Raw genomic sequence first — 12,328 nt, 5'->3', positions numbered from 1 at the left:
CCCACTAAAAGGAACCTGGGCTTCTTAAAGAAATGGAACATTCCAGAACTGGTGCCAGAAAGGTACCTTCTGGGATATTCCCTATAACTAGAGAACAAAGTTATCAGGGTCTAATAGGCTCATAGCAAAAGGACACAGGAACCACTGTAAAGAGGGTCTCACAGGCCAAAGAAAAGATGATATGGCATTAAAACAATAATGACCAAAATGGATGGAAACACAATGAACACATACACTCCATGAGTATGATCCTATTGCTCAAAAAGTGGCATGACAAAAACAAAAGGGAAAAAAGGTAAGATAACAGAAAACACTCTGATCACCAGTGAAAGTAGTCAGCGTATCAATTCCTTACCCTGAAAACTAATAATTACAGGGAAAGAACTGTGCATCTGTCCTGCTCCTTCCGAACAAGTAAGTTCAGGTTAACTAAATAGCTCTAGCTGATAAAAATAAGTTCTTCTTTACAGAAAAGCCAGCTGATAAATGTAAAAAGTGATAGAATCTGAGAAGAATCATTTTGTAATGCCTAATAAAATAAATAATTTCAGGCGACTATCATCAAGGGATAATAAAATCATTAGGTGAAATGCTGAGGGAACACTATATTTGCGTGATAGTAAAATACCACCCACACAGATCACTTTCTAATGGTTAAGAGGAAAAATGGAAGCTACCAAGAAAGGCTTCAAGATGATATTACTTGAACCGCAGACAAAGGTGGAGAACTAGACATCATCTGCCTGCTGATACGCAGTATTCACAGGCAAAGTATGACGAGTGAAGGGTTTGTCTGAAATGTGCTGAACCTGAATGTAATCAGGCCCTTGATCCACCTTCCAGTTAAAGGAAGTATGAAGACAGAAGGGCGAGGCAGCAGACATCAGCAGGAAGCAGTCGGACAAATGCAGAACGTGAGGCACTGAACAAGACAGCTGACCACGTCTCTTCAACAAAGCGATGGCGAAAGGCTGGATGGTTGGGGACAAAAGAGTATTTATTCTAGGTAAAAAGGATGAACGACCAAACGTAATGTGTGGACTTCATTTGGATCCTCGGTCAAACAAACCAACTATAAAATGACATTCAAGGAGGCAATCCATGGATTTTTAATGTTGAATTACTAAGAAATATTAAATTCCGGTAATTTTGTAAGGCATGATAATGATATGGTTAAATAAGAAAAGATCTTTAAAATTTTCATACTAAAAATTTTTAGAGTCTCTTTTCTTCAAGTCTTTCTTGCCATCTTAATAAAATTTTAATTCGTTAAGAATAAAATTATCTTTCACTTATGGCAAAAAAAAATGAACAGTAAGGCTTATCAGGGGAAGAGACGGGGGACGCGATCGTTGCAACAGTTACAGTGAATCTATGGGGGTCTGGCTGCCGAGCATTTCTGGTCAAGTATTCTATGAGTAGAAAGTTATTTATAGGTCTAAGACTTATTTGGAAATTATTTATAAATTACACATGTTATTTTAGTAATGTGTGTATTATAAAGCATAAGAAACTTTTAAATGGTAAGAAAAGAAAACAGGCAGAATTTTTCCTATTTTGTTCTCACGCCCAACTCTGAGGATGACTTAAGGATGCCTCTGAGAAAGGCAAACTTTCAAGTTTTGACTCGATTTACATGTGTAAATATTAACCTGAGCACCAACTGTAATAATCAATTTCTATCCCATTACGTAGCAACTACTAGATAGGTATCCTGACATTCCCTCCTACTGAGAGTCAGCAGTGCTGTAAGGTTTTACTTCTAAAAGCACATGGCCACCAGAGTCCATAAAATGCCAGAGGAAAACTGCAGAAGAGCAGCAAGCCCAGGAGGAAAGCAGCATGAATGCGCTTGCCCCCAATGGCTGTATTCGCGTACAAGGACGAGCTTATCACTAAAAGGGAAACTTCTTGTGTAATTTCAAGAGATCCTAAGCATAATGTACGTAAGTCTACTAAGACAATTTTTTTTTTCCACATAAGCTCAGGAGACTGGATTCGTAAAAAATCTACTTAGATATTTGCTTCATATAAATGAGAGTTCTTATTTCTATAATTCATGTTTTAAAGGTGACTTGTTCCTCCAAACATTAATTTAGCATTAAGCTTTTCTTATAAGATCATCTTTTTTCTCTCAAATAAAACTTGGTCAAGATGAAAACAGTTCCATCTATATATCAATTATTTTACATAATAAAAAATAAATGCAGAATAGTCTGCAAACACTTTCCCGCCATATGCAAGAGGAAACAAAGAATGAGATTCCTGTTAATGTGCACAATCTTTTTTAAAGATATTTTGTTTCAAAAAGTCACCAGTAATATTGTTTTGCTCTTTACAAATAAGATTCAGAAATTAATGTTTGTTTCATCTTCAATATACATATTCAGTGTCTTTTGGCCCATACGGCTTCCTGTTGAAGACAACTGCTTTCGGAGTCACAATGTGGTCCTCGACACAAAGTAACTTGGAATTTGGTGGCAGAACCTTGGGAAATATCCTCCCTCCTCAGGAAACTGAGTGGCAACTCACACGCATTAAAGGAAATAAGTTCTCAGAGATCATCCTTACGGAGAGCTCGGGAGCCTGAGGTCTCTCTCTGAGACACGAGTCATAGCTCAGCCGACAATAACCTGATTCTATCAGACTCCACTTTCTCTTCCTTGAGAGGTGCAGGAATTGAACTCTAAGACCTTGGTTTATTTGACTCACTTTACTTCATCTTTCCTAAAGCAGAAAAGCCTGTCAACTGCATCTCCTCAACCCTCCTTCCTTTTTCTAATTACTCTCAGTGGGAGGGACTTGTGTCGTCACAGAATAGTCACAGAACCCTCAGAGCTGCAGTTGTGAAAGTATCTGGAAGTGACTTTGCATTTGCTGGAATCTGGTTCTAAGGGGAATTCACACTTGGGGAAGGCTCACTGTCTTCCCTCAAGCCTACATCCATCTGCGGTGACGGCCTCCAAGCTAGGGTCTCTGGAAAGATCCTGGTCAGGATTTTGACAGATGGCAACGAGACCTTCTGCCATAGGGAAGAACACACAGATAATCAGCACCAGATACCAGAAATGGGATATTTTATATTCTCAAGTCAGTCTAAAATCTGCTTCTACAAAGAGAAACACAAATGCCCGAGAGCAGCAGAGCTGGTAGGTAACTACAGGTTACTGAAGTCAGCGTTGCTCAGGAAAGAAAGTACCTGTACAGGATTCCCACGCAGGACTGCTATCTAAAATTGTTTCATATATTCCTATGTTTGAAAACAAAATCGACATAAGGCGGCTCCTAGAAAACGAAACTCCCACCATGAACAATACCATGAACAGAAGCATGAACGCCACTTACCGAACACGAGAATGAACAGCGTGTTTAAGGACACCACCCAGAAGACGTGCTCCTGAAGGGAGAGAGCGTTAGTGAGGCTGGTGCAGGCCACTCGCTCGGCCAGGAGACTGGGAGTGTCACCCACACCTGAGAGTTCACTCCGAAAATGACACGCAACTCTACTTTCCTCATCAGATAGCTCATAAAACTAAACTGAATAAAGCTCAAAGTTTGTAAAGTCACATATAGAAAATAAATAAAAAAAAAATTAATCCATAAACATTTCCTCCTCGGAAATTAATAATCTACCACAAACTATACAGATTCTCATACATTACTGCCAGACTGCATTAAATCAAATGACACTGAAAACTCCTTAATGGAGAAAATTTTGAAAACTACATTAATTCTTAACAGCATATTAATGTAAGCTGCACCGTGCTTCTTCCAGTGTCCATTTTGTTCTCATGACTTCTTCAAGGTCACGTGATCTTCTCTGGTCCCTTTTCTCCCTATGGTGTCCTGGTTTTCTTTGTTTATACCTCAGAATACGCATTCTCACTTGGTCATTGGCCCACTTCCACAGATACATATTATCACCTCCAAGATGACTGCTACAATCACCTATTCCTCCAGCCATGTCACATACACTTTCGTCATGCTCCATGCTGACACCAGAATGTCCCAGCCCACTTGTCTAGGCCTACCGCCTCCTCCACCCCAAACATCGAGTTAAATGATCCTTTCAAAAGGAGCCAACATTGTAAGCTTTTCTTTTTAGAAACATTATTCTGATCGGAACCCCCAATCTGCCACAAACCTAAAGTAGCAAGGCGGGTGGTTAGTCTGCCTAAAAGATGACTGCCACAGTCCTACTCCCCACGCTGGCTTACATCACTTAAAGTTTTTCAGCTTCTCTGCCTTAAGGGCTCCCACAGTGTCCTTATCGCCAATATCTTTTGTGCCTCAACCTCTAAGTGATCTTCTTTAAAAACTCCCTGCTGACAGACTCCCCTAAGGAACATCTCACTAAGCCCTCTTCTGCACCTCTTGTGTCCTATGCACTCCTTTGTCACTGAGTCTTTAATACAGAGGGCCCTAACGTTCCTTGTTCACATCTTCATTTGAGAACAGCGACTCTATTTCATTCATCTCTGAATCTCCCAGTAACGCAACAGCTGGCACATGGTAAATACTAAAACTAATTTTCCGTAAGTTAATGAAGTCATTCTGTAAATGTCTTTTTCCAGTAACTAGAATGAGTTTGAGTCACACTACTGCCTCAATGACCTCTTGTCACTCATGGAAGAGGACTGACAGGATAAGGGATGCGGATGAGCACATAGCAAATGATACTGTCTGTACTGACCACGATCATACCCTGAGCAGCTCACTAACATCACATTCTCAGTAATCTGTGAATCACTGCCAGATGCATTCCTCGATACCCAAAGCCATTTAAAAATCCCAAATGGTAAGTGATTTTATATTACAGAAACTTAAAAAAAAAAAAAAATTTCCCTTTGAAGAACAGGTTCTTTAAAGAATTGTCCCCCACCTTTTAGTTGCACTCTTTATTAATAAATAAGGTAAAGACAGGTGGGGTTCAGCAAAAAGTGGAAACCTGTGATGAGCCGGGGGCTCTCACTGTGAACTCTGAAATGCTACTGTTTCCACTAGTTCAGGCATTAAACACTGCAAAGTGGAACTTTAAAACAGGGGTCTCTGACTCCCCCTTCCCCAGCCCTGCCCACACAGCAGGCAGCAGGCGAGCAAGCGAAGTTTGATCTGTGTCTGCAGCCGCTCCCCAGCGCCAGCATCACCGCCTCAGCTCCGTCTCAGAGCATCAGGCATTAGATTCTCATGGGAGAACCGGTCCCTGGGGCCAAAAAGTTTGGGGACTACAGTTATAAAAGACCAAGTTCTTCACTACCATTAACTTCGTTATTTTGTTTTCTAAAAATAAAATATTTAATAATTTTAAACAGTATTACCTTTATGCTTTGCCAATATTTTCAATACATATAACAAAAATTTTTCAACATATCAAAAATCAAAGGGCGTCTTGATCTTTAGCATAAAAAGCCAACACATATTGTAAATTTGAAACCACTGAATCACTAAGACAAAGTCACAATTCTATTATTAAAAAAATATTAGATTTACTTACTAGAAAAACTAGTGATCCATCAAGTCCTAGCATCTAAAATAAATAACATGCATTAATTCAAGATAAAATAGAATTTTTATTCTATTTATGAAAAACGTTCACTTTCCTTTCAGTATCTTTAAATAAAATCTTTAGCCACTACTTTCCAATATGGCCTATCATTTTCAGGGAGTAAAAAACTTCCATTTAGGGGAATTTTATATTTTGGGTCTCCTTTGATTCCAAATCATAATTATAAAGTCAAAAATATTCCACCTTCGGTTTCATCCTTACATTAGATAGGGAGCCAGCCACGATTTCATGACACAACTACATTATGTTGTTAACTGAAGCATCAGGATATGTAAACTGTTACTTCATTTTTTAAAAGTCCACAATTTCAGGTTAAACATTCCCTAAGTGGAACAAGGTCTGTATTAGAGGCCAGACGATAGAAAAAGTCATCAACAGATCTTCATCATAATAATTTTAAGATTGTCACTGCAAACAAAACATCAATTTTCTCTAGAAATTAAAGTTCTATTAAAGTTTTCATCAAATGTAACTACAAAATTAGTATGTACATCTAAACGTGCCCAACTTTAAAATGTACTTTAGGATCAAAACACTAGGATGCTGGCTAGAAAGAAGTCTTACTCACTCTTTCCCACGTAAGCTCTTCTGCAGCTCGATCCCACTCTAGAGCATTCCAGTTCATGTCATCTGGAAATATAATTGTGGTTTGAAGATTACTGACAGAACTTGAACCACGAACAATAAAATGCACTCTTTTAATTCAGTGTTTTGTAAACTATTGCTGACAAGCTAAATAACATTTAAAATTTTTTCATATTTGCTTGTTAGACAATAAATAAGAATACATATAAACAAACACGACGTGTAAAATAAATAAGGTGATTCTAGATTGGGTAAGTGCTAGAAAGGAAATAAACAGGGTTATGTGAAAAAGAGGAATTCGGCAGCTCTGAATCCGGAACGACTCTGGAGGGTTTGAGAAAAGGAAGGAAGCCAGGAGACTAGAATTCTCTGGGTGAGGAGGAGGCAGACGATATAACATGAAAGGCAGACGGGGATCAGAACATACGACTGGAATGCGAAGGCTGGATTTTCTTTTGTCCTTTAGTATCAGAGATAAACCACTGAGAGATTTTAAAGGCGGAAGAGCAATATGGATACTATGTGGAACCAGTTAGGAGCTACCGCACTGGACGGAGAGGCAGGAATGGTGGCCGGCACTGGGGAGCAGCAGGCCGCGCCCTCAGAGCCTCTACGCTCGCCTCTCCCGGCAAAGGCGCCTGGCTCCCATTACACAACTCGCTTCTTCTCATCCTCAGTCTCGGCTCAAACACAGCACTTACTCTGAGCTACCCAAGGGATCATGTTTAAAATAGGTCTGTCCCCATCCTATAAATTTCCTGTGTAAAGAAGGATTTTAAAACAAAAATGTGCCCTACTTCACAGAAAAAGTACACATATGTGTAGCCATAAACACAAATTTGCCAAAATAAAGTAAAAACAGGTTAGAAATAGAACTTTAAACCCATTAAATTTTAAAACTCCAGTCTTTCTCCCCAAGGCAAGCTGGGAATGGACTCGTGGCCCAGAAGGACGGGGGAGGACAGGCCAGCGGCCATTACCCTGGGCCCCGTTGTTGGCGTCGGCTGCGTCCTCCCCGCCTGCCTCGTCTTCCTCCTCGTTCTCCTCCTCCTCCTCCTCCGCCTGCTCGTCCTGGGCCTCGGGGTTCTCCCCCACCACCGCATTCTCCGCTGGCGGGTTAGCGGGCTGCTCAGGGGCAACATTTTCAGCACCATTTCCTCCCGCTGGAGCCTAAGAATGACAGAAGCGTCCAGACATTTAGCTAACTTGTCTCAGTTTCGCTCTATTTCCAAATCGTGCTCTCTCTTCTTAAAAAAAAAAATACCAAAATAAAAAATAAAAATAAAAAAAGATTAGCTATCAAACACGAACTCTATCAAAATTCCAAAAAACACCTCTCAATGTCATCTTTTCTAAAGGTGTCTGATTTTGGATCAACTTGGTGTATAGACATAAACTCACTTCACAGTGTGTATATCCACTCAGTATAATTTAGGGATTAACGTTTCCTAAAGCACTAGAGAAAATGGATTAATAGACATGGCTCTCATGAATGCATCACTCCATATTCCTTCTTCATAAGACATCTCCTATCTTTAATGACCGCCTCAGGGATGTAAACATATTTATTTATACATCTGTTTACATACAGATATACAACAATTCTCAGTTGTCAAACATTCAAGGGACACACATCTCATTTCTGTGCGGTAGTTAAGCCAGTCCACAGACTTCATCAGTCCCCATGTGCACTTCCCACCGGCTCTTCCTTAGTTCTGCTACCTTACCAAGCAAAGACAGAGCTGTGTTTAATTACAATGCTCAACTCCCGTTGACTGAATAAAGGTTCTAAAAGAACTGCACTAAATGCTTCAAAATATGAGGTACGAGATGAAAACATTCATGCTGAATAAGAACAGTATCTTTTACAGCCCCCTTTTTATATGTGTGTGGTTTCCAAAGGAAAAGCTGTACTCTTAATTATGTAGAGAAAAAGGCATGGTGCAATTTGATGAAATCAATCTACGCATTGACAAATGCAGGTCGTTAAATAAAAATTAAGTTGTTGATTATCATTTTAAGTATCTTACAATTTTTTCATAATAAAATTTTATGAAGTGTGAATTGTTTTTATAAACTAGCTAATTTTTGATATTTTCGGCCCCATAATTTCTCAGTGAGCAAAATACTAAAAATCATTCATTATATCCTCCTTCTCTTCTTAATGCCTCTAGCAAATGCTCTCACACCAAAGCACGTCTGTCTTCTCTCATGAAGAAATAAAACTGCACAAGACTTATCGACAGTGTTCCGATTTTTCTCCTTCTGGCAGTGTTCCTACTACTGGGGGCAGCAAAGGCAGGACACTTCACACACAGAGGGACTGCTGAACGAAGAGGGCAGGCGGCCTCCTCCGTCGATGTGACGCAGCATGGCAGAAGCACGTGCAGGAAGTCCGCATCCTAACTTCCAGGCCGGCGGTAAGCCGTTAACCCAGGCAAAGGGAATGAAAGAGCATCTGCGCATACCCCCTGACACTGTGCCCAATCTTGCTAGAAAATTAAGAGGCAAAGTCTTTTGATTTTCCACATCTCCATTCATCTTCTCCTAAACCTTTTCACTGTCCTGCTTTGCAGTGAAGGACACAGGAGTCAAGGGTTTGGGTCTTGGAGGGTGACGATAATTGTCATGTCCTGCCCAAATACAATCAGTCCAGGGCGGAGGGAGTTACCTCGTTTTGGTGGTGCCCTGCAGCATTGAAGGGCGGAGCGGCGTGCTCCAACCAAACCGGCGCCCCTCCGTGGACGATCTGCTCTCGCAACCACACCAGGCTGATGAACGCGCACAGTGTGCACGTCACCACAAAGCAGCCCTGCAAACAGTCCGCCAATAAATTGTCCCTATTAAGAAAAAATCATACAGAATTACTCCAAAGAACACCTAAAATTAAGAAACCAAAGGTAACACTTCATTTCACACTAAAATTTCAGTAAGGACAGCCAGAAAACTCATCATTTTCTGGGTGAAAATCAGTTTCTCAAAAAGAATTATTTCTGAGGATGGTGAAATTCTATATTATAAGCCGGCCAAATATGTTTTATATATTCGTATATTTTAGAAGGCAAAGAATAACATCAGGACTACAGAGAAATTAGCTATTCATCGCCTGTGTTCGAACATGGCTTAGACACAGGAAGGTGGGAAGCAAAAAAACAAAAACAGCCAAACATCAGACAAAGGTAGAGTATGTGTGTAACTTACTAAAAGTGAACAATCTGTCTGACCCTTACTGAGAATTTCCTCATCCTTATTTTACACACACGTTTAACAAACTTGGCTGGCTGACATTTGAGTCCATACAAATGAACAGAATCAGCACATCAAAAAGGTGGAAAAGCACCTCCAGAAAGTCAACGGAAAGGAAGGCCGGCTGAGGGGTATTCAGCATGTGACATGAAAGACAGAGAAGTCCATAACATACTTTAGAAATCTGTCACTTCAAAAGCAGATTACATTTTGATGCTAACTGCAAATACACCAAAACTATATCAGTTCCGAACAAATTCAGACAAAGTATGGTTCTTTTATAACCATACGTGAAAATACATGGAGCATTGTAATCCTGGGGACCTCTGTTCCTTCCTTCTCTGAAGCAGCTCGTCCTCCCCTAGTCTATCTCTAATTTCAGAATAATTCAAGGATAACTCGAGAATCTCGGTAGCCTCTGGAAATCCTGTCACAATGCAGTGACTTTTTTCCTCCATGAAAAACCTGAAGAAGGGTCAGCGTGGGAGACTTCACTCTCGTAGCCCCAAATGTAACTGATGTGGCCACATGAGACTCAATGAATGTCCGCTGAGCCATTTAATTCTGATTTTCTTGCTTCTTTACTGTGTTCTGGAGGGCGGAGATAAGAATCTCATGCCCAGAAACAGAAACACTGTCCTATTTGTTTCTACTGCACCACTTCATAGAAGGTCTATATTTTTATACAAAGGATTATCGTCTTACACCATTTCCAAACTTTGAACTGTGTCAGATTATTGCTTCTCCTTTCTGTCATGGCCACAGCCATTAGTGCCCTAATTTCAAGGCCCTGTCTACTTCTAAACATTACTTAATCAAACCTGTTCTTAAGTAATCAAAATAAAAAACAATTCTAATGTAAATAAGGTTCAAGTTCAGAACCTTTTATTTATCTATAAATAATACTGCCAAAGAAACAGACATAAATAACTTGCCTGTTCTATTAAAAAAAAAAAAAAAAAGATAAAATCAGCAAGTAGAAAAAGCAAGTCGCAGACACATCTAATGTTTCTAAGCATTTTCAACCATGATTAAAAGTATTGACAGAGGCTTCCTCCTTGATCTCTGGTCTATCAGAAACGTAACATGCTCTCCTGCTCTTGTCTACTGCCATTTGGCTTATTTTGATGATAATACACTCTGAATGCTTCTGTTCACAAGAGGGTCTTGTGTTATTCTTTGCCTTTACTGATGTAGAGATCACAAACCTAAAGGAGGCTGGGCACAGAAAAAGATTTAGCAAATACAGATGCAATCTTTTGCAAGCTTACTATTCGAATGATCTTGATATAGTTACTCGTTCATAGCATTACTAATTCTGACATAATATATAAAACACATATGTCTTCCGCCAAGAAAATTCAATTACAATGCTTAATGTCAAATTAAGATATAGTAAAACTGCAGTATACAAGTTTTTGGAGTTCGTATTCTAACAGTCACAAGAAACATTTAAAAAATAAATTTGAATTCAAATGTCTATATGTCTACGTTGTTAAAAACACATGTTAATGATCTCCAGCATATGAACATAATAGCATATATCTCACACTGCACAACAGCCTTTACACTAGCCACCCCACCATTACAAAACAGTGCTTTTAAGATAGGTATGTTTTAAAACAAACATCAGTTATATATGTCAGCTACTTCTGCTGTAGCTGTAACTGTTAGAATAACAGACATAAATTTTTTGTCCTCAGAACAGAAGGACTTTTCAAATTACAATAAACTTAAACAGAAGGAGGAAAGAATGAGCCCCATCCACACGGTGTGGCCTTCCACTGTCACGGGGCTCAATACTCACGTGGACAGCATGTCGAGGGGCAGTGTCAGCAGTGAGCTCACGGAGCCAGTAAACAAGCACTTGTAGATGCGGCCTACCGAAAAAAGGGCATGATGGCACACGGTCACAACCCTCGTGAACTCACACGGCTGCTCGATTACAGAGGTAAAGTGAAAATACCATGAAGCCACTGAAATAAACATTTACACTTTACAGGGCTGAGTCTCAAAAAATTTTTTTAAATGGTCAAGTATAAAAATAGTGACAGTGAACAGTAAACGTTACACAGAGATGTTTACAGTTTAAATTCTCTCTAGAGTCAGTTGCTTTTACTGAATGAGCACAGATGTTTGAAAAGGAAAAGGAAATCTAAAGATAGCTCCAAAACTATAATAATGGAGAATTTTTTTAACATAGAATTTTAAAATTCATTGAGTCTGCTCATGTTTTAGAGGTACACATTTTTTAAATTAGGAGGCATTTTCAATAGAGTACATGCTCCAATGCCATAAATAGCAAATTAACCACCACTGTTTAAAAACACAGATTCAAGGGTCCTCAAAATGAGAAAATCTTACATTTGACCATGAAAGGAAAATGAAGTATGGGTGAATGCACAGCCATCATCTCCTTATCTTCTTAGTTAGGAAAGGCAGGAATAGATTTGGAAATGGGGGCCAAAAGAAAACAACTGAAACTTTCTTTCAAACCAGAGCTTATATATTAGCTTAAGCATTCCCTATAGCCTTGTATCAGAAATTTTCAGTGACTTCAATGGCTGTTTTCAAAAGCCAAATCAAAACGGAATAGTAAGAACAGACTTTCTGTAATAGAAGTTACTTATATATACATACATAATATTCAAGGCAAGTATGCTTCTAACAAAGTAAAACTGACAACGAACCACATGTTTGCAGACAGGAAAATGGATTCATAACGACAGGCATCCCTGTACGCATCCCTGACAAATAAGGCAGCTCAACATGTATTCGCATGAAAATACAGACAGGGTGCATTGCTAACTTCAAGAAAAAATGTTACAGAACATGAACTGTGCGGTATAATTTGGATTTTTGTGTTTGTGTATAAACAAGTCAAACAGAAATCAAGCTTGTAAACTGCTACTTAAATCCTCTAAATCCTCA

General features: G+C 39.3%; 1 protein-coding gene across 7 annotated transcripts in view; it reads right to left on the bottom strand.

Annotated features, from left to right (window-relative positions):
* MARCH6 (membrane associated ring-CH-type finger 6) overlaps positions 1–12,328 on the bottom strand; it is a 58,688-nt gene that overhangs the window by 26,303 nt on the left and 20,057 nt on the right. For all 7 annotated transcript variants that reach the window (XM_023537410.1, XM_011371407.2, XM_023537409.1 and 4 more), the window contains exons 5-10: positions 11,205–11,277; positions 8,823–8,991; positions 7,132–7,321; positions 6,135–6,196; positions 5,495–5,527; positions 3,346–3,397 (exon numbers count right to left, since the gene is read on the bottom strand). In XM_023537410.1, the coding sequence (XP_023393178.1) occupies positions 3,346–3,397; positions 5,495–5,527; positions 6,135–6,196; positions 7,132–7,321; positions 8,823–8,991; positions 11,205–11,277 (579 nt within the window). The remainder of the gene's footprint in view (positions 1–3,345; positions 3,398–5,494; positions 5,528–6,134; positions 6,197–7,131; positions 7,322–8,822; positions 8,992–11,204; positions 11,278–12,328) is intronic.

The sequence above is a fragment of the Pteropus vampyrus genome, unplaced genomic scaffold, assembly GCF_000151845.1.
Source record: "Pteropus vampyrus isolate Shadow unplaced genomic scaffold, Pvam_2.0 Scaffold190, whole genome shotgun sequence".
NCBI lineage: Eukaryota > Metazoa > Chordata > Mammalia > Chiroptera > Pteropodidae > Pteropus > Pteropus vampyrus.
Note: the sequence above shows the minus strand (reverse complement) of the source record. Positions and strands in the feature narration are given on the sequence as shown.